Below are 26,627 nucleotides of genomic sequence, written 5' to 3'. Positions count from 1 at the left end.
TTACACTTCCCGAAGACTATGAAGAGGATCCAGGAGACTGGTCTTGATTGAAGATAATTTGTTGTGACTTAAGTCCCTATGAGGTTAGAAAAATAAACAGTCTGTCAGTTTTGCCATAAAATATTGGGTAAAGCAATACAATTTCAATCCAAATGATGTTATCATTCGTTTCCAAGTACATAAAAAGTTTGTTTGGTTTTTGTATTAGTAAACTTAGTTATACCTTGTATACTCAAATGAGTTAGAAACTAAGTGTAAATACCCTGATCACTGCCAGCAGTGTCAAAGAATTTCCTATACCTCTGAACAATTTAGAAATGTCCACTGATGTGTGTGTAAGATCTATGAAAAACGTTTTAAGATTTTGACTCATATACATCAACAATAACCCCTCTCCCCTCCTCCTTCACAACAAAAGATCTGGCTAAAGCAACCTCTTGCTTACAAGGAAAATTCATAAACCAATACTCAGTATTGTCTCATTCCTTGAGTCAATCATAATATTTGTATCATTTACTCTTCTCACTTCTCTAAAGCAACAGACAGATCATAAGCACACAGTGAGGACCATCCATAAAACTCAGTTCTGTTTTCATGCTTTCACACCATTCAGGACTCCATTCCTGCATAACCAAATTTAATGAGGCTCTTTAACAAGTAATATCAGAAGAAAACAGACACAGGAAGGCCTAATTCTATTCTGAGTTTCAAGACATCTGGATACTAGTCACATTAATACTGCACTTAGTCACACCTGAAAATGTAGGTCAAGCACTTTGTTTGTGCCACTCTGTAATGAAGACCCCAAATATATATTGATGCAGTTCATAAGAAATCTTGTTAATGTCTTTGCAACAAAACAATTTCGGGTATTAAGAACGCAACACATTAGCTTGATCACTGTCAAGAAATTATTTTCCCTACAGACACCGTATCTCCTCTGAAACATTTGAGAACACCATAAAACAAAGTCTTAAGAAACTTCTGCATAGCCTGAGAAGTACTGGAAACATCACAGAAATAAAGGAAAGACAATACAATAGAAGGCAGAGAAGTTAAACACAGAAACTCAAACTTATACATATGTCTATGGAGATCTGCACAAGTGGTACACATTCACAACCAATCTTGTCACCTTTCACCCCTGTTCAAGACCTCACTCTTCTTGGCCACATGCCCACCACAGTGTACACCTTCCTGCTCTGGTACTGCAGCCTGTCACTGCCTCACCTGTACAATACTTGCTAGATGATGTAACACTGAGCTTATCTAAGCCAGCAACCAAAAACTGCACTATTTATAAAGAGTTATTCAACTCACTCAAGCAAGTATTCAGGATGCAGACACAAAGAATTGCATTGGCACATGTCAGTGGTGAGCTGCTATGGCATCGGGTAACAGCAAAGAAATTTGTCACACTTTGTGACACTTTTCCCTGTGCTAATTAAGCACAGAACAGTTATCCAGCCACATGGGCATAAAGGATATTTCAAGTTGAATCCACGAGTAAACTCCAGGATGGCTTACTTTTTCTAGATGACTCAGTACAGCCACCTATATTGAGCATGTCAAACATGGCTGACTGCCATGGTCGTGTCTACTCTCCATCTACAGTTCTGGAAGTGAAGAAGCCATATATCCTTGCTGCACACACACCAGACCTGGCTTAACCAAGCCAGGTTCAAGGTCTGTGCTAGGTGTTCTGTTCTGCAACTAAACCCTGAAGAACTGCAGATCCAGAGAATTCTAGTTCCTCTGCACCCACCATTGCAAATCCTTGGACACAGGCATAACACTGCAACCCAGCCAGGCACCTAAGCTTCTTCAACAGCACGCAGGGATGGTAAAACCATGTTTTAGCCTCCCCCAGCTGTTTGGTGCTTTATGCAGTACTTGTTGAATATTGCCAGGACAATTCTATCATTCCTTTTGTCCTGCCCTGGACTGCAGCTAAAAAAACCCAACAATGACTAAAAATAATCCCAGGCAGGTATGGACATTACGAGGGGTACCACCAGTGCCCGGTTACAAGGTGTGCTCAGATCAGGCCCAGCAGACTGGGGAGCTGTGGCAGTGCCAGTTCAGGGCAATGCACAGGGAGGAGATGAGCACCACGCTCTCCAAGCCACGGTTGTCCAGGAGTCTGCACAGGACAAACCCACAGATGCAAAAGGCACCTTCCAACACAAAAAAGGGAGTTGCGACTTGGGGGGAGCCACTGAGAGGAAGGGAACACACTCCAACACCTTCATGTAGCCACAGAGGGGATGTTTTCCAAGACTCAACTCTGGACTCAAGCACTTAATATATATCCACACATTCTTCCAGGTGTCTAAACCCCTATAGATTTTTTCTCTTAAAGATGGAAAACCAATACAGTGTTAACATTTTCAAAAACCCACCAATGTTAGTTTCAGTATTATGATTTTGAGCCCTCCTGTAAATGAGGTTAACCACACTTGAGTTAGAGGGCTGCATCTTTCACTGCTTAAAAATCTAGTGCAAACATTAGTCTGGCTGTAGACTGGAGAAAAATCCCTTTGTTTAACATCTGAAGACATTAGCTGCATAGATTTGAAACCCTCATACTGCATTCTTAAATGTAAATACTGAAAAAAATATGTTGTTACAAAGATGTAGATGAGAACCTAACTTGGTCCTTTAAAGCAGACAGGGTAGAGACAATTTTTACCCTTAAACTTAATTCAATATTTGGCTTTAGTCTGTAGGGATTATAAGAACTATGCAAATAAACAGCCAAAATTCAGTGAAGTTATGGCTGTTAGTGCCTAATATGTTACTGTTCTTCACGCTTCAGACAAGACTTAGGAATCAGTAATTATTTCAACAAAGTGCTTTCAACATTAGTGCTAAAAACCTGCATTTCTTCATTTCATCTAAAAAACCCTGCAAAAGGTTTATTTAAAACATGTTTGCCTAAAGGACCTACCAGACAGTAACAGACGTGAGCAGATTTGTTCTGCTGGAGTTATAACACGTTAAAAAAGAAAAAAAAATCTGGCAGAGGCCTTAAACTATAAAAATCCTACAATTACAACCACTGCTGTGCATGATCACCACACTGGAGCCAGACACTTTCACTCATAGCTCAAGCTCACATCCATCTGGAGTCCATCAAGGCAACCGTGAGCGTAACAACTTACACCAGGTTTCAAACCATTTTTTTTGTGTTTGTTTTTTAACACTAAAGATACCCTCAGATTTTCCACGTAGCACCTACCGTAAAAAGTATATACATACGTACAAATTCCTCATTCCTGGTTTACTTACAGCAGCTTGTCAAACACAAGTTGCAAAAAAAATCCCAAAGCAAAATAACAAAAAAACCCCTCTAGACAATACTGAATCGCCTGTTTCACACAGCTGTAAGCACGCTTGTCTACCAATTGTTAGATAAAATATGAATTATAAATATCTTATTAAACCTTATTTCAGTACTACTGGCATGAGAAGCTTCAGGAAAAAAGTCTTGCAAGTTACATTTTTAAATTAGATCAGAGTGTTTGGAAGCAAACCAACAGCTAAAATATTTGTCTTTTACTAATACCCTAAGTGAAACTTAAGCCTATAGAAGTTTCTGAAACTTACAAACACTGGATCTGAGGCATTTTTTTAATACAAAAACCTATCACCCCTGTTGCAAAGCTACAAGCACATTTCAGTCCAATGCATTTCTCAACATCTTTTAAAACAAGTATAAATAAAAGGTCTGAAAACTAATCAGTGTTCCTCCTTCACAGCAATGGAAATGACAACATTAAAACACTAAGATTGTTACTAGACATCTTCCAATTCTGAATTTGCCTTATCTGTTAAAACCATATTACAAGTGGGGAGAAAATCTCTGTGATTACTTTTGCCACTAGAATTTCAAAAGCCATGAAAGATACAACAGCGAATGCACTCAGAAACCAGATTTATACTAAGAAATTCTTTATAACAATAAAAAGTATATATACTTTTATTAGAAATCTGAGGAACAGGTGAGTGTTTAAGTAGAATTGCCTACACTTGAAAAAGCATACCGTAGCTTTTGAGGCCCTTTAAGAACCTGTTTTATGAAAGAAACTATTTTCTATATTCCATTATGTTTGTATGGCCATCTTTCATAACTCACAAGTCTCTGCCTTAGAAAGCTGAAACATAACTCTGAACATCAATGTTTGTGTGATAAAAACTGAAAAGAAGGTCTGATGCATAAAGGGAGAGGGTAAGCGTTTCTTCACACATTTTATAAATATAACTTTCAGACTCAAACTTAATTCACAACACTTAGTCACAATTATCATCTTCTTCCTTAGAGAACTCAGAAACCTGAGCCCCAAGTCAAATTTTAAAATGCAAATCCAGCAACAGCTTCTTAATCAGTCCCACTGGGGCCTATAGAGCTGCTAATTCAGCAGAAATCAGGAGAGCTGAAAAACAAAAAGCCAGGCTGTAGCTGTTTTAAGACACTGATCCAAAGTGACTCATAAATCAGCTTGCTACATTCAAGTTTTAGTCTGGAAAATATTGAAAAACAGCTGTGAAAACCATACGGCCCTTTTTCTCTGGCAATTCTGGTAGAGAACTAGAGGATTTATAAAATGTAAATACTAAAGATGTAATACAAACACAAGTGAAAACCATTTTTCAGACTTTCTCTCCTCCCTGACCAACAGTTTTAGCATTCCTTGGTGAACCTGGCGAGGCGTACGGCAGCGCCACCAGAGCCTGCATACACACAGGGCACCGGCCCATGCTCAACACGCTCCCTCCGCCTCCAGCTCTGCTACACCAGCTCGAACCAGCACACATTCTTCCAATCTCAGGACACACATCCTAGAATGAAACTGAAATCCAACTTCAAAACTATCTGTACACAAAGGCATTACAAATATTCATCAGTTTTCAGTAGAATGTTATCTTCCATAAAGGCAGGGTTACAGAAGACGGTATTTTTGGCTAAAATCACAGTAAAGCTGGCAATTGTACCCTGTTTACACTCCATCCTGTGAAGCCATTTCCATACAAAACAGTACCCTCACACTTGCCACTAAAAAGAAGGGGACACAACTCAGTTCGTTGCCTCATTTTCTTATTTCCCTCCTGTCCACCCTGAGGTCACTCAGCCTTTCCACATTAGACACCCTCATTTTATTTCATCTGGGGATATGAACACAAAAGGAATGCAAGTGTAAAATGGAGCTTCAGAAAGCCATCTTCATCTGACCCACTCTCCATCTGGGTGAGCAGACAGATGGGCAGAAGGTGTGAAGCCTAATGCAGGCCTAGACCTTCTCAGGGACAAGAGCTTCCCTTCTCCTGCTTGGGAGACCTCGCCTGCATATGTTAAGAACATGGTGTAATAGCTGTTGTTTTCTAAAGAGGATTGGAAAGCCTGCAATTAACTACTAGCCTTTGGCTATATCTGCCACGGACTTCATCAGAAAACACAGCAAACATATACCAATAAAATTCATAAACAGTCTCTTACAATTTGTAAGTGCACAGCTTGTCGCAACAATAATCCAGGCTATTCAAGCCTTTTTCGCATATGTAAAACTGAAACGCCTTATAATCTTGCAGACTGCGCAATCCCAGCTCCAAGTACCGTGGCAGCTGGAGACCGACAACCCACACTCTTCCCTGTCCTCTTATTAAGAAGAGGGGAAGGAAGAAAGAGCGGGGTACTTCTGAGGCATTTGACACAAACAAAAGGAATATTTACACAAAAGCGACCAGACCACATGGTTTGGTGACACCTACAAAGCTGTACTCCTGTGAGTTTAAGAGCGAGTGACACAGCTGTCCAATGAGTAATCACAGTAGGGCCTCTTACAACAGACCAAAGCTTATTTATTCAAGTGGAACTTATTTTCTCACACTTTTAAAGGAATGTGAACTTACATAAGGACAATTTACACTACCAAGGGAATTCTAATTAGAAAAACCTCCCCTGTGCTAACAAAAAAGCACTCCAATGTGTTTTATTGTCTCTCAGTAACGTAAGTGGAAAAGACAAATTTGGATTACAGCTAATTTAGAGCTGCTTTGAAAAGCAACTCTTAAAATGAAAGTTCTAAGATTTCTCCCCTTGTTTTTTGTTTAGCATGCTGTTACACCTGAATTTTAACTTAACAGCACCAAAGTAAGCTAAGCTAAGAAACTAAGCTCTGAAGCTTAGCTTAGTATCAAAAAAGCCTTAGGTCTTGTCAGAAAACTTAAGTTAGAGTACTGAAACAGTTCAAAAGAACAGGAGGGATGAAATTTAATAGGAAGCAAAGCCAGTTGTTGAATGTAAAGCAGATTCGATATTTGATTCTTATGCTTCAATCGCATCAAAAAAAGTTTCTTTTCCCTCACACTTTCCTATACCACTCCTGCAAATATTCGCCTCCCAGAGCCATGCTTGTGTTCAGTTCCATATGGTGTCAATACAACCATCCACATTTCATGAGTAAAGCAGCATGACCTCCAGACGAGGCAATTGAACAGAATTAGCCACAACTAATTGAAAGTCTTCCTGTTTACTTTAAAGTCCTTATCTCAATCTGCTTTGGAAATGTAACAGAAAATTAATACAGCTAATACAGAAGATCTTTAAGTGACAAGAGATTAAAAACAAATGTGAAAAGTCTCTCAGCTATTTTCAGGCTTTTAGAAAGATCCACAATTTATGCTTTGTCCATAAAAGTTTGTCACTAGAAGAAATTTTCTACAGATGGCATTTCGGTACGCGTTATTACGGACCCAGTGAATCCGTGCCACCAGCCCGAGTGGGGCAAGCTCCGGTGTTAACGAAACCATTAAACCCAAAACCATCGGGGAATCAAGATCAAGAACTACACAAAATCGATAACAGGTTTTCCCGACACACGAATCAGTATGAACTTGATGATTATCGCACGTTTTCCAGTAAGTCATCGAACTTTTTTCCTCCACCTGTCAGAATACCGAGGAGCGCTCTCGGGCCCGCTTTCAGCCCGGCCGGTATCGCCGTCACTCCGGGCCCGCAGCCCGCCCGAGGGACGCTGCGGCCGCCGTCGCCCCCGCGCTCGCTGACAGCTCGGCCGCCGGCCCCCAGTGCTGCCCCTCCCGCCCCACGCACCGCCCGCCTCGCTACCGCCACGAAACCCGCGTTTCCCTCCCCAAAACGCGCCAGCGGTCCGGACCCCGGCCTCCGGCGGGCACCTCGGCCCCCAGGGACAGAAGATGGCGGATGGGCGCAGGCCGGCACCCCCAGCCCCCCCGTACTGCCCGCCGCCCCGATACTCACAGCTGCACCGCCCCCCGCGGCAGCCGCTCGGGCAGCCGGCTGAGCTCCAGGCGGCTGCAGGCGACGAGGTGCCCGGCGCAGCGGCAGGGCGCGGGGCAGGGGGCGGCGGCGCGGGCCCCCAACAGCAGCGGCAGAAGCAGCAGTGCTAGAACGGCGGCGGGCGCCGCGCGGGGCTGGAGGGGCATGGCGGGCTCGGAGCCGCTGCCCGCGCTCCTGTCCCGGGCGCTCCCTCACTGACAGAGCCGGGCGCGACGCGACCTCCCGCCTCTCAGCGCGGGTGGCGGGTCTGGCTCATGCCCCGAAGCCGCCGCCAAGGGGAAGGGGGTGGAAGGGGGGAGGGGGGAGTGTAGCAAAAAGTAATGAGAGAAAGCGGGACGGGGGGGCTCGCAGCGCCGCCCGCCGCCAGCCACTCGGCAAACTTTCCGCCGCCTCAGCCCGCCTCCACCCGGCCGGGGGAGCCCCGAGCACGGCCCGCCCCGCCGCAGCCCCCTCCCCCTGCCATGTGACAGACTAACCCCCGCCCGCTCCGCCGCAGCCTGGGGCAGCTGGCGTGGTCCTGTGGGGCTGGGGGTGCAGGATGGTGGGCTGGGCGGCGAGTGCGCTGGCGTTGCGCCCGGTTGCTGCCAGGACGCTGCGGCGGCCCCCCGGGTCCGCTGCCCGCCCCGAGGGGCAGCCGACGGGCGGCCTCGCAGCACGGCAGGCGCACGTGTGGGCTCTTGCAGCCTTCCCCGGCCTCTCCGGAGGCGGGACGGAGCGGGCAGCGGGCCCTGGGTGCCCCGAGCGTCGCGGCCCGAGGCGCGAAGGCGCCCAGGCCATGGCCGTGCGGGATTTCCCTTCACCAGTTAGCGCGGGTCGGGGCAATCCAGAAGCTGCTCCAAAGGCCCCAACGGGTTCCCAGCCAAGCCTGGGGTCACTGGCATGTAAAAGGTGAGGTGAGGTTAACTCCTGCCTTCCGGGTCCTGCGCGGCTAGTCCAGACACCATAATTAAGCCCATTATGTTCCCCACAGGATCCCAGCTCCAGAGGTTCAGGGAAGTGGGCAGGGCATACAGATTCCAGATCTCTGAGGTAATCTGTGTAGTTTAAGTAGATACCTATTGTTGAAGTTCTGTATGTGAGCTCGGACCGTGCAGTGGATTCAGTTACTATAGGTTTCACATGCTCCTACTTAGCAGCAGCAGACATCAAACTGCTCACAGACACTGTGTCTTCTCTCCCACTTCTATACATTTCACCTGAAAGACTGTAGACATCTTAGACACTGGAAACATCAAAAGCCTGACAGCTCCAATATCAGGATTTGTAAGACTGAAACTTTGTCCCTTTTTTTATTGTTCTCGTGTATCACAGGACACAGATTAAACAAACCTATATTTTAGTCAGAAATAATGAATTTGCAAACCAAGCAGGCAAGTCCTGGGTAACTACAAACATTCCAGTGCCATTCCCAACAAGACACTTCAGGTGCACAGCGTGTGCAGAGCTGTGTGGTATCTTGTCAGGTGGTGCTCCATTGACCACTGGTGCTCCTTAAGGAAATTAGTATGGGAAAACAAACACTGTAGGAACACACATGTTTCTCTACGCATAAAAGCAAGCAAGCAAAGAAGCAAAATATATGGTAAAAATACTTAATGTGCATTTACAAGTTACTCTCATTCATTTGTTGTGAATGAAAACTGTCTTGGCAGTGTCGGCATGTCACAGTTGTTCAGTTTCTTGGCAGCCGTCTTCCTTTGAACAAGTCAGAGTGACATTAGATGAACAAAGCCTGCGAAACACTAAGCTCTTCTGAACAGCCAATATGGCAGTGCTAGATTCAGATTTTCAAAGCTATCCCTCATTATCCTGTACCTGTTTCCACTGAGGTCAGTGGGAAAGCATCCTCCTGTTTCAAAAGTGACAGCATTTGTTCTAGCTGTCCAGTTGTTTCACACCATTATACTAAGACACAGACACTTGGACATGTGTTCCTATTTACGTAAAATATGCTATACTTGCTACTTTTGCTAGGTAATCAAAAATTGAAGAGGAAGACCTTCATTTTTATATTGCTCCAGAGAATTATTGAGCACCTCACTAAAATTAACATGGATTTAAAGTAACTAAGCCTTGTACTGCAGTTCCAAGAGTACGCAGCAAAGCGCTTTTCACTTGGGAAAAGTGACTGTCTTATCTTGAGTGTTGGCAAGGGCAGTGATTCACTAGGAGGTGCCAACAGAGTCATTAAGTTGTCAGTTTTAATGTCCAAGGGAAAGAAAAAGTAGAAACAAAGCGTTTTGAACTTATTTTATCATAGCAGTCAGTAATATACATGGTGTGTAGGTGAACTATGGAACAGGAGAGAATCTGAGAAAAGAATGCAAAAAAAAAAAAATACATGAAATGTTGAAAAGAACAAGAACTTCTGGTTTTGTAGTTTTGAAAACCACTCATGCAGTCATGGAATACTGTGCCCTTAGAAAAAACTAATGCATATTTAGTGCTAATAATATATGAAACTGTTTTAAATTAAGCAAGGTAAATCAATTCAGAAAATTAATCCATTTGTCTTTGTAGCTTCTTTTCTCAAAATACTCAATAAAACATTTTAAAACTGTTTATATTATGAATTCTAAAATGCTTGTATGCTGTTCTCCAGAGCCCATGACAGAAAGTCTTTCTTCCCACAGGGAGATCTGCTATCCTCAGAAATCTTGCACCTGATATGAACACCGAGAGGAACACTGAGAGCTCTGGGAGCCCCCAAGCCCAGGAATCTCTTCACCAGTAGTTCTAAGTTGAGACCGCACCATGACTGTACATAAGCAAATACAAATTACTCCTTCAGATGTTTGGCTGGACTGTATCTGCCCTATATCAAGCTTATATCAAAATAAGAGGTCTCACATTCCTCTGCCCTGTTATTAATACCTCCACATGTAGCAAGGGATTTCTGCTGACCGTTGTTTGGCATCAGCATTAGTGAAAATGTATATTCAACAGGATTAAAGGACTGATTTGACTGAAACCCCATAAAAAAATAATAGCACCCCCCTAGCTTTAGTTCTGAGTTGGAATAATTTCCTTGTCCAGTTTTCCATGTAGCTGCACAAGGAAGAGGATTTATTCATGGTGGTTACGCAAAGACAGGCCCTTTCCATGGCAGCCTGAATATAGGTCAGCCTGAGGGGATGATGTTGAGGAGGGGGAAGCACACTGCAGAGAAAAAATTCTTGTAAAACTAGACCCTCAAGCTCTCTCTTTAGCTAATGAGATTAGTTTCCTCCACAAGACTACAGAGCATAGTCTGGGTGAGCTGGAAGTGGAGGAAAGGAGACTGCATAGGGAACCGTAGACCCTTCGTTAGGATGTCATGGGTTGACTCTAATGGTGTCTTTTTCAGGCCCTGATTTTTTTAAATTAAATAAACATGGGCTTACAGATTCAAGTCCAAACTCATGTTGTTTAAAATATGCATTTACTTCAGGCAAAAGACACACCCAGAAGCTGTCTAATTATGATTTTTTTACATATCATTAATGCATTGAAATCAGTTGCTGGTTTCACATAACCTACTTCCAGAAAATATCAACTTCAAATCAGGCTGGTTTTAGCAGATTACTAAAAGTAATTTAACTATTGCTAAGTTAAGCAAAACTAAATTAAGATCCTGTACATTTTATCTTCTGAGTTAAATTTAGAACTTATTTTATAACGATAGTAACTTTAACAGTTTGATTAATCTAAATTCAAGGGTTTTCATCAGTTTTCAGAAGAGTCCCATACCACTACAAGAGACAATTCCATATAGTTGTATGCAGTTACGTATAGTTGAAACTGCAAGATTTATGTCAGAAGGTCAAAAAGAGTGAACAGTTACATTGACTAAATTATGTTCTTCAAGGCCATCCTGGGAATTAAGAACCTCCTCATCTACTCCTGGATCAGCAGGTAATCTAAACCCATGTCTAATGTTCATTTTGGATTTTCTACTTTTCATAGGTAAATGAAGTGATTTAGGTAGCTTTTATCAGCAAAAAGGAGAAGCAAAGCAGAACAACGTTGCTTGTGGTCTGATACATCTCAGTTCTCATATAGCTCATCTATCCACTTTCCTATCAGTGAATGGCCCTGTAAGAGTATTAGCAGAATTAATGTCCTGTTTATTTTTTCCTAAACCTTCTCAGTTCCATTTTATTTCTAGTCAAAGAAGACTTTAGGACCATCTGGGAGAAGGGAATCATAGAATCACAGAATGGTGAATGAAATGAAGAGTTCATCCTCCCAAGATCGTCACTCCCTATTGCAGGTTACCCAATTGAATCTGTTAAAAAAAAAAATCTTAAGGCTAACTTTCCCTAAAGCCACAGCTGAAGAGAGAGATGAACCAATGAGACCCGTCCTGCTTAAAAAGCAGAAGTGGAGCAGGATGTACTTTTTGTGGAGGCTGTTTGCATACACGAAAAAGCTTGCAATAGGCAATAGACAGTTTTGCCTCAGGCACCTGTCTGGAAGTTACTAGAGAATCCTACAAAAACTCCCCATTGGATGCAGGAGACCCTTTTCACTTCTACACTTTGTGTGTACAAATAAGAATCTAATCCAATATGATGAAATATTGGATTTTCCATGAAAATTCCATGATTTTTTTCATGCAAATGCTTCTGAATGCAAAGGTTTCCCACCCTTCTTTTCTTCTGCCCGTTAAGTACAGCAACTAATTTTACTTTTAATTTATGATAGCACTAAGACTTCGTGAACATTTATTTCAATTGCAATTTCAATTGCATTTGAGAAAAACAATAAAATGTTCTAAAATAATTTCCTAGTAATTGTCAATCACCTACTAGTGTGTCATAAGTCCATGGTGAATATCCCAAGGTGCATACAGAAATTTATTTTTGGTAGTAATTATACTTGACTTTATGTGATCCAACACTGAAACCATGAAAACCAAATTATGCATAATTTGAATGCACTGATTGCAACCAGAAAAACCATATGAACTCTTTCGGAAAACTTTGCCTAGGGCAGAAAATGTTCAGCTTTTATAGAATTCATCCAAACTGTGAGTGTTTGCCTCCATTACAAATAAACTTAAACATCCCCAGGCAATCCACATTAGGGACAATTGTTAATGTCTTCAAGTCGTGTCCTGCATGGGGCTAAGTGGGAAGTTAAGTGCATGATTGGAAGGACAATTAAACAATCAGCATCTACAATGATGTAACTTCAAAGAGGAACATTAAGGAACACTCAAGTTGAAATGTTGTCAATTTGAATAAAAATAAGTAGATGTAATTTCAGGATGGTGCTACTGTAATAAAACACCTGCCATGTCTGTTCTACTCGTTGTTTTAGTTTGTTGAGGTTTTTTAAATAATCTTTTAAAATAAGTAAACGTTTTGTGGTAAGAAAGATCAAAAAGTGGCCAAAAAGGGAATCCCAAAGAGATGCTCTGTCAAATCTAGCAGTGGCTCTCCCAGACAGGAGTGTTTTCAGCTCTTCCCTCTTCCCTGTCCCTGGGGTGGGGGGTTACTGCACCTGAAGCACCAACACATGTTCCCTTCTGCAACGGGAATGGAAATTTCTGCCAGAGGAGAGGCGTGGGTGCTTGGAGGCTGTATCTGATTAAATCCTCACAGACAGATTTGGTAAGATTTTTGTCAGTGTTTTGTGGCCTCTGATGTTACGTATTCACCATGGTTAGGTGTGTTACTCTCATTGAAGTCAACGGCTGAAAGAATCTCACAGTGAGAAATCAATGAGAGAGCCTAAATCTTTGAAGAATTTAGGTCTGGTTGTCTGTTCCGGGGAGGTGGGAATAAGCTACACCTGGGACTCATCTTGTGTAATTTTAGCAATTTGGAAGCTTGGTGTCTATTCTAAAGCAGTTATCAATTTGAAAGCTTGTTATCTATTCTAAAGCAGTTTTCTTGGATTCTTCCATAGTCAGTGGAGAAAGATGCATCCAGAGAGTGATTACTACCTCTCTAAGCAATCAAAGCATTTGAAACGAATCTGCCCCTGGAGGACTTTCTCCTTCTTCATTGACCAGAAAGAGCGTTATGACTAGTTTAGACTAGACTCTGGATTTTTTGATGATTCCTAGTCTGTGCCTTCAAACATGCACATTGAATAGCTAAATAGACTAATATGTAAGCACATTTCTCAACCTTTTTCTGTTATGGGTACCTTAAATGTTGTTGTAACAGTAATAAGCAAAATTTCTCATAAATATGAATTATTGTAGTTTTTCATTTTATTATACCCCTGTAACAGTTTGCTTTATTGCCTGATGATGTAACAAGTTGTATTAAGGTTTTATTAACAGATTAAATCCCATAAGATTCAGTAAGACAAAGGGGAAGTGCTCGGCTTAAGTGAAGTATCATGTACAAATACAAAATGAGGACTCTGTGGAAAAGGATCTAGTAGTGCATCACAAACTAAGTAAGTATGTGTCAACAGTGAAACATCAAAGAAAGCATTTTTGAGTTTATCAGTTGGAGTTTTGAATGTGAGAGAAAGAAAGAATGTTCTGGTGAGGGCTGAGATGAAGTACTGTATCCTATTTGGCGGTCAAATTTAAAAGGAGAGGAAAGGGCTACAGAAAGCTGGTAACAGGCTCTGGAGGACACAGTTTGCAGCTCTCACAAAACAAATGCCCAGCGTCACAGCACAGCAAGTAGCACTTGAGATTTTGCACAAAGCTCTTCCATTGCCATTGGGAAACCAGAGTCATAGCAGACTGTGGTGTCGCTTGGACTTGCTCCCCCCTTTCTGCTGCCTGTTGCTTTCCCAATTCTTACATAAAACAAAATAAGCAAGCACTGTCCCGGTAAGAAGTTGGCCAAACATACATTACAGCTCTTCCACAGCTGCTGAAGTGGTTACTTGCAACAGCCACGTTTGCCGATAAGGTCTGACTTTCTGAGCCGGAGCACCGAAGAGCAGCCCGGATCAGAGGGCAGCGGACACAGCCTGCTGAGCAGGAGCTGCAGCAAACACCAGCGCTCTGCACCAGCTGGCCAGACTGGTGATCAATGGTCTGCAACATGCTGTTTGTATTGATCTTGTTAATAGAGAACTGGAAGAAGCTGCAAGGGGCACTGGTATGAATTCTGTTCATTGCTCTGACACTTTTTGGGAATTTTACACAAGTAAAACTTTCTGCAATTGCTTTCAGATCTCTCTCATTCAGGCGACATGGTTTGGGAAGCCTCTGAAATGCGGATGTCACCTTCTAAATAGCCCTGTTAGGTGCCAACTAACACCAGGAGACTGAGGTTTGTCCGTTTCCTAATGGTCATGGCAGTTTTCCTGGCCCTCAGTTACTTTCTCAAGAAGGTTGTCTGCTAGGGTAAGCTAAGAGAGCCATCAGCACTCACTTTCATTAATGTTTTCTGTTGTGAAGTTTTTCCTTTGTTGTTCTTTCCTCCCAGGTTTGCAGCCTAGTCATCTCCTCTCAATCACTGCTCCCTTTCACTGGCCTCTCTGATCTATCAAAGGAAATATTTAGCAGTGCAGAGAGTTGCACATGTTGAATCTTGAAATACTTTTTTGGTTGCGTGCCATCATCTCCAAAAAAGAAACTTCTGGTTCAGGGACCCTCCCTGCAGGTGTATTCTCTCTTGCTGTTACAGCTTATGGAGAGAAAATAAATAGGATAAAAGGCTGCAAAGCTTTAGCATTGCTACGAGACAAAATAGCTTGGTGCAGTTCTTTTTGGACTGTGCTGACCTTAGCAGTATAAAAAGCAGCCATTTAGAGAGAAACCAACAACATGTTGTGTCACCATCATACCACATCCCAGGTGGATAAGAAGACACAGTGACACAATGTGGGTTATTAGGTGCCTTGACCCATATGTACAGTGTCAAAATCAAAGCAGTGCTACCACAGACATGATCAGGCTGGGCACAAGTCTGGCAGTGGTGATTAAGAGACAGTGGCCTTCACTGAATTGCAGGTACTTGATAACTGAGTTATCCTTCAAATGATTTATAATCAGACAAATCTTCGTAAGGTTAGCTAAGCTACTTCTACAGTATGAATTCCTCAATTTTGTAGAAAAAAAGAAAAGCTAGAAACTAAAGTAAACAAGAAGTTGTTTTCTGTTCATGATAAACCTCGGGAAAATTACATAATATTTTAATCATAACGAAAAAAAAATCCACCAATACACCACATTATCCACACTTATATTTTTCATTCTGATTTTTTGTTAGGAAAAAACCTGCTAATAATAAACACAAAATTACTTTCCTAGATTTTTGATAAAATCATACGCACACTCACTGAGTACCGCATGTGAGTAATATTTCAGTTATCCCACTGATGTCACTGAGATGGAATTAAAAGTGCTGAAATTTTCAGTGATGGATATTTCACTGCAGCTGTGAGCAATGTGTTCCTCAGGGACTTTAATTCTCCTGAGGCAATGTTAAATCCTTGGACTTGCATCTTATTAGCAAAATAATACAAATTAAAAATAGTATTGAAAGAGATTTAGCCAAGAAACGTAACCTTATGTATATTTCATTGACTATATAAATTAATCTCTTAAATTATAAATTTTTACACATATATATGGCTGTGGGTCATAAAAAAGGAACCATAAAGTATTTTAAAATAAAATCAACAAGAAGAGGGCATTCAGAGTTAAAACTAAAACCATAATCTCTTCTATGGCTTTTGAATGTATGTTGTTATCTAAACAATGGCAACAGTTAAATATGAAGTGGCAGGATTTTTTAAATTATTTTTTAAGTATAGCTGCCTGACTTACTTTGCATTTTAAATCTCTTAAACTTCTCTAATGCTTTCCAAATACTTCATTCTCTAATTTATTTTCTTAAACAGATGTTTTAAAATCAAGTGTATACTTCATTATAAAATATGTTGGAGCAGCTCACACGAATGAATAATTCTACCAAAGAAGCAACTACTGAGTACTTTGCAAAAGCAAACAGCCCTTTGTTGTTGTCGTCATCATTTAGTGGTATACACTGGTCTCCAGGGCTGTAAAGGAATATTGTGAACAGCCCTGGTTCAGAAGAGCACTAGAGCATGTATTTAAGAAGAAGGTCTGGACACAGAATGGAAGGCCTGGTGGGGTGAATGGTGAGAACCTTCCCTGACCAGGACCCCTTCGTGAGTGTGCAGACTTTGGGCAAAGCAGCCCTGACCACAATTGATGGGAAAGTAATTACAGCTGCAGGCATTCTCTAAGTGTGCATGGCCCAAAGCCGTCTCTAGCACTACTCCTTCAGCAAATCAGGTGTGCCTGACTAGACTTTAGACTATGGCCTGAAGACCTTTCCATACCCACGAACAGCTTTTCAAGTAGGGAGGGATGAGGGAGTGCAGTGCAAACAGACTATCCCTGTAAATGTTTCCTCATCCCATTTTCTCAAAGAGCGATAGCTTCAGATTTTCCTATCCAGCGCGCTGCCTGCTCAGACCTGCCCCTACCACCCTTTCCATGGTGTGAGCACGGCTGCTTGTGGTGCCTTACAGGAAGCCAGACTGTGATTTTTTGTTGGTGTTATTTTTAACCTGTCTCTGTTCATTTGTCTGGTTTGTCATTTGCCCCCAGAAATGATACTGTGTGCCATAATATGAGCCAGGGAACAAGTGGCAGGGCATTGGGGGTCCTGGATGCACCTTAAGGTGTTGTTACCACTGAAAACAACATATCAGATAAGTTGTGGCCTGAAGAATCTTGTTTAATGTGATGGTGAATCCATTTTTCAGGTATTGAGTCTGACTTTAGAAAAATCACAGTCCCTTGAATTTAGAAACCTCAGTCTGCTTCTTGAAATGCATTCAATATTTTATCCATAGGTATCTTTGTCCTCAAAACTCTGCTGGTTCCTATGTTGTCTCCCTCCACCAGTTTAACTTTGTGCTGGACCAGAATGAGTATACTTGTAGCTCAAACAAAACTAGTATAAGATCCTAAAGAGAGCATTAAACATCGTAATGTCCAATCTGGCGGAATGCAATTGCGTATTCACACCTGATCTGGCTCTAGTGTGCACTTCCATTTACTCCAGTAATGTGCAGGTCTGGTATTAATGATTGTGGAACCTGCAGTACAAGAAAAACAAGCTCATTTTAATAAGCCTGACAGACATTCATATTGCCAGTAAAAAATGTATGGGGGCTCAAAAACTGAAAAATAGTTGAAAGTAAACCAGACAGTATGCATCAGTACTTTACTTGAAGTTCTTCTATTTCTAGTGCTGTAGAAACTTGTCTGAAGCCACAAAGTCTGCATGTATGCTACGGTTCTTTAATGCACATTTTTTATTCTGGTTTCTTGGTTTGAATTATGTGCGGTTAATGCTCAGACCCCTGTTTTTCTGTTGTACATGTAGATTCATATATACACACATCTCTATATACATATACATGCCATTATATTTTATATGAACTTTACCTTTCTGTACACATGATATTTAACTTCATGTACTGCATGCATTTTTGTCAGTAGTACAGTAGGTTACAAGCATAGCTTTTGCAAACTTCATCTGAGACCATCAATGGCAGCCTCAGGCTCAACAGCCTGGCAGGAAAACCTGCAAATCCTGCTGCACCCCACAGGTTTCTGTGACTTGCAGTGCAGATAGAAACATTCTCTCTGCTGAGGCGTTAGAAGTTCCCAGATGAGGAACCTTCGCTTCACACTTTCAAACTCACCAAATTGTTATACAACTGCAATTTTGAATCTCTTTGATGCTAAACTTGGAATATGTGTTATTTCCACACATACAGTAAATAAACATCAAGTAAAGGGGATAACACTAAAGCTAATGGGTGTTTTATTATGTGGCTTTAAAGAAGCTGGCGTTTCTCCTCAGGAAAGAAAAGGCTGGGCATTTCTCCCCATCAAGAAGACACTGCTGTTCTGTCCCATGGTTAATAGTACAGTGTTATCTCATAGTGTCTAACAGTGACCTTAAACACAATCCAACAGCTGCCGTGGATTTAGTGAATTATTCTGGGAGAATATTTCATCCTTTCTGGGAAATGAAGTAGAGCATTCAATGCACTGCATCACAAAATCTGATTTTTTTTTTTTTTTTAATTGATCTGACACAGATCATATTTTCAGATGGAAGCTTCAGAAAAGACCAACAAAGGGTCTGGAGAGACATTGGAGAAGAATGTCCTGTAGGATGTCAAGGCTTGTATTCTTTATTTTCATTTGTGGTCTCAAAGAATGAGCAAAAAGCATTTGATATATGTTTATAATTGGTACAGACAATAAACACGACAGAGGACAGCAAATAATAAATGCAATCTGAAGATTTTAGAATTAGAAATGAGATAATTTAGGCCTTTGTGCTGCAAAAAGTTATACATATGCTTAATTTTAGGAGTGTGAGTGGTCTTTTAATTCCAGCAATACTTGCAAATCTAAAGTCACACAAAGACATGCTGTGGTGTTTTCTGGAAATTAATTGTACAAAACAGTTAAATCAATTTATATAGTGAATTGTACTCTGAGATTTAGATTGCAATAAAGAGGAATACTTAGAAGGCAAGAAAACACAAAAGTAGGTGTACAAGTGCAAGATCAGGGAGATACACTTCTGGGTTTACCACGCAGCACAGACAAAAGACTCGATCCTGTTTCACCCATCAGGACATTTGACATTTTCCTTTCATTAAATTTGTATAAAGACGTGGGTGTGACAAGCCACTTAAAAGTTGAGAAGCCTTTGCAAATGATTATGTTTACTTGTAAGAAAGAGGCAGAGTATTCCTATGTTACATTGAGTAATAATTATAACTGGGCTTTTAAAAAGGTATTTATCTGCTATTTATTTGCTTTTTGAGGTTCCCTTAGACTGAGAGATCATAAGAAGCTTTCAGGAGCAGTTTCCAATGCATAGTACTAATTAGAGCTCGAAAGAGCAGGCCTATTAGCACTTACTTTCGCGAAGTGCGAGGCAATTTGAGATGCTGAATGCCCTCAATAACTTGTGGTTTAGGGGCATTATGGGGCGGGTGGGGTTGTGAGGAGCCGAGCGCAATGACAAAGGGGCTCTGGGCATCCGTGGGGATGTCGTCGAGGGGGGCGACAAGGCCCCTGCTGCGCTCTCAGGGTGTCCATGGGATGGATCTTTGTTGTCTGTCGAAAATAAGAAACCTCCCAAATAAAGTGTTCAGACAGACAGTGTGAGCAGGCAATAAATGTGTTACTGAGGACTTTTTACTTTCTGGAAATAATATATTGCTACAATTAAACACACTTCAGGTATTAATCACTTGATATTTCAAATACGATTGTCATATACCAGACATTCCCTTTACTTGGAAAGACTTACTCAACGATCTTCACTATTCAAAAGCTGATTTATCAGCATGTTAAAGGGCACTAATCCTCCCAGAAAACCCACTGGTAATTACTTTTTCAGGCCATCATTGTCAGTTTCAAGTCTGTCTATTCCTCTAAGCTCGGCACACCAAAAAGCTTTTAGTAAGGTGAAGTGTTTGGGAAGTGTTTGCACCTTTTTGCATTAGCTGAAAGGGGTAATAAAGATGTGTTTTAACTGAACAACTGGGAGACCTGTTGTGAAGTTTCGAGATGTTTATTGCCTAAAAAGGAAAAAATATCTTTTAACACTTCTCTTTACATGTTATTTCAAATTTAAATTAATTTCGGTTAAGTACAGAATATTGGAAAGAAAAAGAATAAAGAAATTAGACCCAGAAAAATCTGTAAGTCAATGGAATGATTGTCACTGTTAGGATTTTTAAAAATAGTAAACTAAAAAAGAATTCTTCTTAAGGAATAGAGTAAAATGGAATAAACCCAGCTGCATTTACATACTGAAGAGAGGCATGATAAAACCAATTGCACTTGAGGACTGCAAGGGCTTGACCCTGGTACATTTAAAGGGAACCTCTATCAAGAGTTATTGAAGGAAAAGATTGTTATGAAAAACAGTCCTATCCCTGGCTGTGCTGGTGGGAAATTGCTAAGGAATGTATTAATCGAATGTTTTACTTTCCACCATTCTACCACTAAAAGGGGAGAATCTTGCTTAGGGGAACAAAGTTTTGCATTTAAATAATGAGAAAACACCAATTTCGCAAAAAACAAACACACACACACACCACCGGTTCAAATGCAACGAGTACCAGTATGGAACTTTCAATGCTTCAGTTCAAATTCATTTATTTGCTTGTTTCAGATATCCTATTGATCAGTCAGAGGATGATGCCTGGGAAACAGATGGAAAACAGATCATAAACCCCTGAGTCTGGAGGATGAGTTGCAAATAGGCAGATCCCCATTTGCTTGATGCAGGTTCTGTGAATACTCAGACTGTTGAAAGGATGGAACTTACGGCAGGACTAAGGCCCCCCATGTGCTTTAGAGCAAGTGATTTCATAAAAAACTTGTAAAAGCCGAACAAAATAAATGTAATTCCTCCATCAAACACATTTTTTTCCTTCTTAATAAAATAAGCCATAAAAGTAACTTTCTTTGCTGTTTCTGAGTTGAAATTCAGTAACTGGAGTGCTAGGATGTATTTTTTTTTCAAACTGAACAAGACTCATTCCCTGTTGCCAGCAGAATAAACGTGGTAATTTTCAGGCCAAGGCAAGTCAAAGGTACAAAACAGCTTTAAAAAGCTTCATAATGGATGCATACCTCATTACAGATAGTCTATTGCCTCTCCAAGATAAACGTAATAAAATAATAAGTAATAAATATGTATTAATTACCTCATACTTGTGTATAATAAATCAGGTATTTCAGTGCGGTGACTGATGGTGCTCTCTGGGAGTCATTTACCCTGTGGAGGTGTAAGTTCACTTCCAGAATAATTTTGTCAAATTTCAATAACAGAAAGTTTTGCTTTGTTTGTGTTTAGATGTATGTAAGTATTTTGTGATTCTTTGTTTCACAGGAATGAGAAAAAACAGGGTCCAGTTTAAAGCCTGTTCTTCGCTATGCCGAATATAGTCCCATGCAAGCTGGCTGCCACATGCCAAGACCCCCAGCAGCTCCTGGTTGCAGCCAGCTAGAGTAGACACAAAATTATCTGAGCCTCAGGCTTTGAAGCAAGCATTAACTTTTCCTTGGATTTCCAAGTGGAAGTATGGGGTCAGCAGGGTAAGCTCCTATGGCTAGCAGATGGACTCCCTCTCCTTCTGCTTTCCCTATCTAAAACCTCTTGGTATCCAAAGGCAGGAACTTCCACATAGGGAAGAGACATGAGGTCATGGAGAGACTGTAGATACCTGTAGACACATCCAATACATTTCAGTTCTCTCCCTCACATTGGCAGAAAAGACTGTCTTAGCCTCAGACAAAATGGTTATTACACATTGATTAAAATTTTATGTACAGGAAAGTAAAATATACTTTGCAAAATAATTTTGAAAGGGAACTACTGATGTCCTCTTCCTCCCTTTCTCTCCCCGCTGCCTCCAACCTAAAAAAAAAAAACAACAAACATATACTTAAAAGTGATATATAGAACAAAGTCACCATCAGAAAAAAAGGCGAGGGAGTTTATCTTCGTTTTAAGATAAAGGACACTGTTCCACGTATATTTATTAGATTATGAACCTGGTAAGTTCAGCTTCCATTCAGTCACAGAAGAATGGCCTCAGCACAGAGTTCCAGCATCTAAATCAAAACTCCGTTTCCAACTCTGCCCTTGGCTTCAAATACACTTTTGAATAAGTGACTTAGGCCCACAGAAGCAGTCAAATACCATAAATTAAAATTAAGTTCCTGGTCTAAAGACTACTGTTATCAAAATCCTGCCTACATTTTGATTGCTGGAGTTCCCTAGTGCACACTGCCTGGAGCAGCATACTGAGAACAGTTACTTATTTTGCAAGCACTAAATTCACCAAACAAGGATTTTGAGATTCTTAAAGAATAGAGTTGCTTGTAGACAAAAACCTGCAGTCACATTTGAAAAACCCGTGATGACTTTCTTAACCATTTCCCTGTATCTGTCAGCACTCCCTTCATTGATTTTGTTGTTTGATTGCTGTAAATCTGTTTCAACGTAAGGTAAATCCTAATACGTATATAAATAATTTATGCTATTTTAATAAGGAATGTTCTCACATTATTCGTTTTCACCTATGAATGAAGAAGGGAAAATGCTGGCTGCCTCCAACATGACCATCAGAACTGAAGAATTTAATGAGAATTTCATGGACAGACCCAGAGAAAATCCTCTTAGCGGTGATGTGGAGTATTAAGTCTGGATTGGAGGTGTTTCCAAGATGCTGTTTTTTGGAGAATGTGTGTCTTAAAACTGATCCTTCTTCAGAGAAAATATAAACAGTCCTTGTTGCATACTGTATATAACTTATCCTCACTGAGTTAGTATGAGCTCAGCATATACTTCTTGAACAGCTTTGCTATAAGGGAACCTCCCTCCACATCTTAAGAAGGAACTATGAACAGTTCCAGGCCATATCCTTCCATTTGAGTTGTACTTTCAAGTTCCTTTAGTAACTATTGTGTGTTCTCTGTGAAAGCCTTCCTTGACTTGCTGGGGCCAGACATTAGCAATGTCCAGATGTTCTAGGAAACCACCTTTTCCCTTCACACCATCATGGTTTTACCAGTATTTTATTTATATTTATAAATATAAATTTATTTTTATCTATATTTATATCGTATTTTATTTATATTAAGGGAGTGGAGCATCTCCCGTATGAGGAGAGGCTGAGGGAGCTGGGGCTCTTTAGCTTGGAGGAGACTGAGGGGGGACCTCATTAATGTTTATAAATATGTAAAGGGTGAGTGTCAGGAGGATGGAGCCAGGCTCTTCTTGGTGACAACCAATGCTAGAACAAGGGGCAATGGGTACAAACTGGAACACAGGAGGTTCCACTTAAATATGAGAAGAAACTTCATCACAGTGAGGGTGACAGAACACTGGAACAGGCTGCCCAGGGAGGTTGTGGAGTCACCTACTCTGGAGACATTCAAAACCCACCTGGACACTTTCCTATGTAACCTCATCCAGGTGTTCCTACTCCAGCAGGGGGATTGGACTAGATGATCTTTCAGGGTCCCTTCCAATCCCTAACATTCTGTGATACTGTGATTTCTTGGTTATGTTGATTGCTGGAATATTTTTTCCTAGATCTGCATATGCTGCTGATTTAACATTTCTACTTGTGAAGTAGCTGTTCCCCCAGCTCATCTCAGATACATCTCTTTCTCCATGTGTGACAAATGCATTTTTGCCAACTTCCAGATCCTCTGAAACTACAGTTTTATCCCTGTCTTTTTAGACAAAACTCCATCTGGTAGCTTTGTAATAGGGACTAACTTCCTGAGGTCCTTGAGACATGGCTAGCTCTGGAGTATGAACTTTTCTACTGTCTGCCGTTCTCAACACTCTCAAAAGAGAATCAAAGGTATTGCATTTTGCATATATTTTCTGTTTTATAGGGCAGGAAGAATACTTGTCTCCAGAAGGCATACTTTGATGTGTATCTCTGTTACTAGTAGTGCTCTTAGTGAGTTGTTCCTTATCCTTGCAGCATGACACTGGCATCTCAGTAACGTGAATTGTGCTTAGTCTTGCAGCATGCAATATTTTCTTCATGATGGTTCCTGGTGATGAGACCACACATCCCACTAACTCATCCCTTTCCAGAGAACATGACCTTGGGTTTTCATGCAATGCTAATGCTGCTCCAGGCAGTGCAGTTCCAGCTGTCCTGTGGGGATTGTGTACATTTGGACTAACACTTTGCTTATGTTCTCTTCTTGCATCTCTGCTTTTATACTCCATAATTAATGACCAGAATGATACATTGATTTATCATAGGTGACTGCAGTATCTGAAAAGATACATCACCACAATCTGCTTTTATTTTTTATTCTGGGCACTGTACTCATGGTTTTCTGTGTCTGACTGTCTAACCAGAATCTGAACATAATTTCCCCCCAGTTTGCTTTCAGCCCAGTATTTTTACCTTAGCACCTATGTAGGCATCTGCTGAAATTTGATGCTGTGATCATGGAATGCTTCTCTCCAGACCTCTCTCCTCCAGTAATGAGAGTGTTCCCAGCTGCTGTCTTGATTCATGGGAGTCCCCTTGATGCTTGCTTCAGCTTACAGTGAACACCTTCCAACATTGGGGTGATGCCTTTTGGCATTCATACCAAGTGCCACCTGCCAAAAAGTGTGGGAAAGGTTGTCAAGTGGTGGGGTGGCTCATCTAACCTAATTGGAAAATATAGAAACTGGTATGTATTGACCAAGTGGCAAGTCTGGTCAAAAATGGAGGCAAGAAATTCACCACAGAATAATCTGGCTGGTAACATAGCAATGTAGAAGAATATCATTCATACCCATGCTTTGCACAACTAGCTCTTTGCTCAGCCTCATGGATGTCTTAACCAGAGGGTCACTGGATACTCAGTCACACTTCTCAGCCCCTTGTGATGCAGCTGCCCAAATTTGTGCAAGCAGTTCTGGAACTTAAATCCAGAGCTCTGATGCTGTGCTTACCTCTCACTGCTACTGGCTGCTTAGCTGTCTTCTTCATGCTTGTTTTGTTCAAAAACTCCCTGCTGAAAATCTCCCCATTAAAAGCTTTTAATTAAAATTGATTTTATCTCTCCAGAAAGATCTGAAACAGTATGGTATTTTCTGAAAATAATTTAAAAATCCTAAGGATCTAAAAATCCTGGATAAAGGCTCTCAGTGCCCTCGTCACCGGATGTGTTGCTGCTTTCTAAATTCTTAATATGACACAAGGATATAATGGAGTTCTGGCTTTTGCTTTTTTTTTTTTTTCTTTCTTTTTGATCTTTGTTTTGCTTTCCACACTATGGAATTGTACCATCTTAGCCAAGACATTTGCAGTCAGTCTGTCTCTGTCTTGCGTTCCTTTAGCCTTGCTTCTTCTCTATGAATAACTTCAAATTGGAAATTGAAGAAGGAAAGTTTGCCTCTTGATTGAAACAGTTTGTGTTATTTTCACAGATAGATGAAGAAAAAATCTAATTCAATAACAGTAATATTTGTTAATGTCATCACTTCTAGACTGATCCATAATACTTTATTCTTACATAAATGATGTATTTCTAAGAGATACTTTCTCTATCATCTTCTAGAATATTAACTGCTGCTGACAGAATCTCAGGAAAACCAAATACAGTGAAACTTTTGAATAATGTATTAAAATATTTCCTAATTCCAGAGAAATGTGGCAGAAGTGCTTTTACTGTGGTATATGAAATTGTAACATGGAATGGTAAAGATTCCATTTTCTAAGCAGGATATGCTTCCAGACTTTGCTCTCTCTGGGAGTAGCTGCAGTTCTCAGATGATACTGGCATTTTTTTAATATATATATATTTTTTTAATTATTATTTGTTTTTAATTATTTTTTCTTTCCCTTAATGTAAAAAGACTGATTCCAGAAAAGAAAATATTGTCTCATTTTCTCTCTGGAAAACATAACACTTCACATTTTCTTTAAGTTTGGAAACACTGAGCTGTTATTTGAACTTGTTTAATAAAGGGGAATTTCTGATACTGGTGAAGAAAAACTGTGGAAATACCATTATCTCTGCATTAATCTTTAAAGATTAAAATTGCACAAAATACTCAATGTTTTCAAAGTACCATTAGCATTATCACTTTTCAGATTTTCATTTGTGTGAATATGAGAAAATAAAAAAAAAATACTTTTTTCTGATTTGTTCCTTTGAAGAACTTCAGTGCCTCTTTGCTTCAGCTTGTTCTTTTAGGTCTGTTTGCATGTGTAACTTGAAACCAAAATGGAAGTGAATGGTTTGAAAGGAAGATATTTGTTTAACAGCTAGTGGCTCTGGCTAAAAAAAATCTGCAATGTCCTATTGCTCTCATGCACTGGATGAAGCAGCCCAAAGCTTATAAAGCTTTGAGTATTTCTTCTTTAAAGTAGAAACCTTTTTGAGTCTTCTGCTGTGATTTTGTTGATGTTTTTGGTGCTATTTTTTCCTACAGAAATGAATGATTGAACAGTCCTTCTACAATTTTGTCTGTCAGATTATCCTCTATAATTTTTGAACCTACTATCAGTTTTAACTGAGACAGAGGACCAGCAGGTTATATGTCACTAAGTTTCCAGAAAATAAACAGGAGAGGTGAGGGACCATTTTGAGTGGAATGAAGAGAACAATTGAGGGAGTAGTTTACATTTAGTAGATACAGGAGAACTTACACAGGGCAATGCTGTTAGACACTGTGAGACAGCATCCTCATCTTCTGAGATGGAGAACGTGGCATTTGTCTTCACCAGTTTAGAAATGCTCATCATGTCAAACTCTCACTATAGTTAACAAGGAAAAGTAAGCATTCAT

At 40.6% G+C, this 26,627-nt stretch overlaps 1 protein-coding gene across 1 annotated transcript in view; it reads right to left on the bottom strand.

The window, feature by feature from the left end:
- The window catches only part of LRIG3 (leucine rich repeats and immunoglobulin like domains 3), a 42,521-nt gene extending 34,865 nt beyond the window's left edge, over positions 1-7,656 (bottom strand). Inside the window, exons 1-2 of the mRNA XM_065855642.2 lie at positions 7,280-7,656; positions 5-76 (exon numbers count right to left, since the gene is read on the bottom strand). Coding sequence (XP_065711714.2) covers positions 5-76; positions 7,280-7,464 — 257 coding nt within the window. The 5' untranslated portion in view covers positions 7,465-7,656. The remainder of the gene's footprint in view (positions 1-4; positions 77-7,279) is intronic.
- Between the last annotated feature and the right edge of the window lie 18,971 nt (positions 7,657-26,627).

Source organism: Patagioenas fasciata, chromosome 1, assembly GCF_037038585.1.
Source record: "Patagioenas fasciata isolate bPatFas1 chromosome 1, bPatFas1.hap1, whole genome shotgun sequence".
NCBI lineage: Eukaryota > Metazoa > Chordata > Aves > Columbiformes > Columbidae > Patagioenas > Patagioenas fasciata.
The sequence above is the reverse complement of the archived record's forward strand: the minus strand, read 5'-3'. Positions and strand labels throughout refer to the sequence as shown.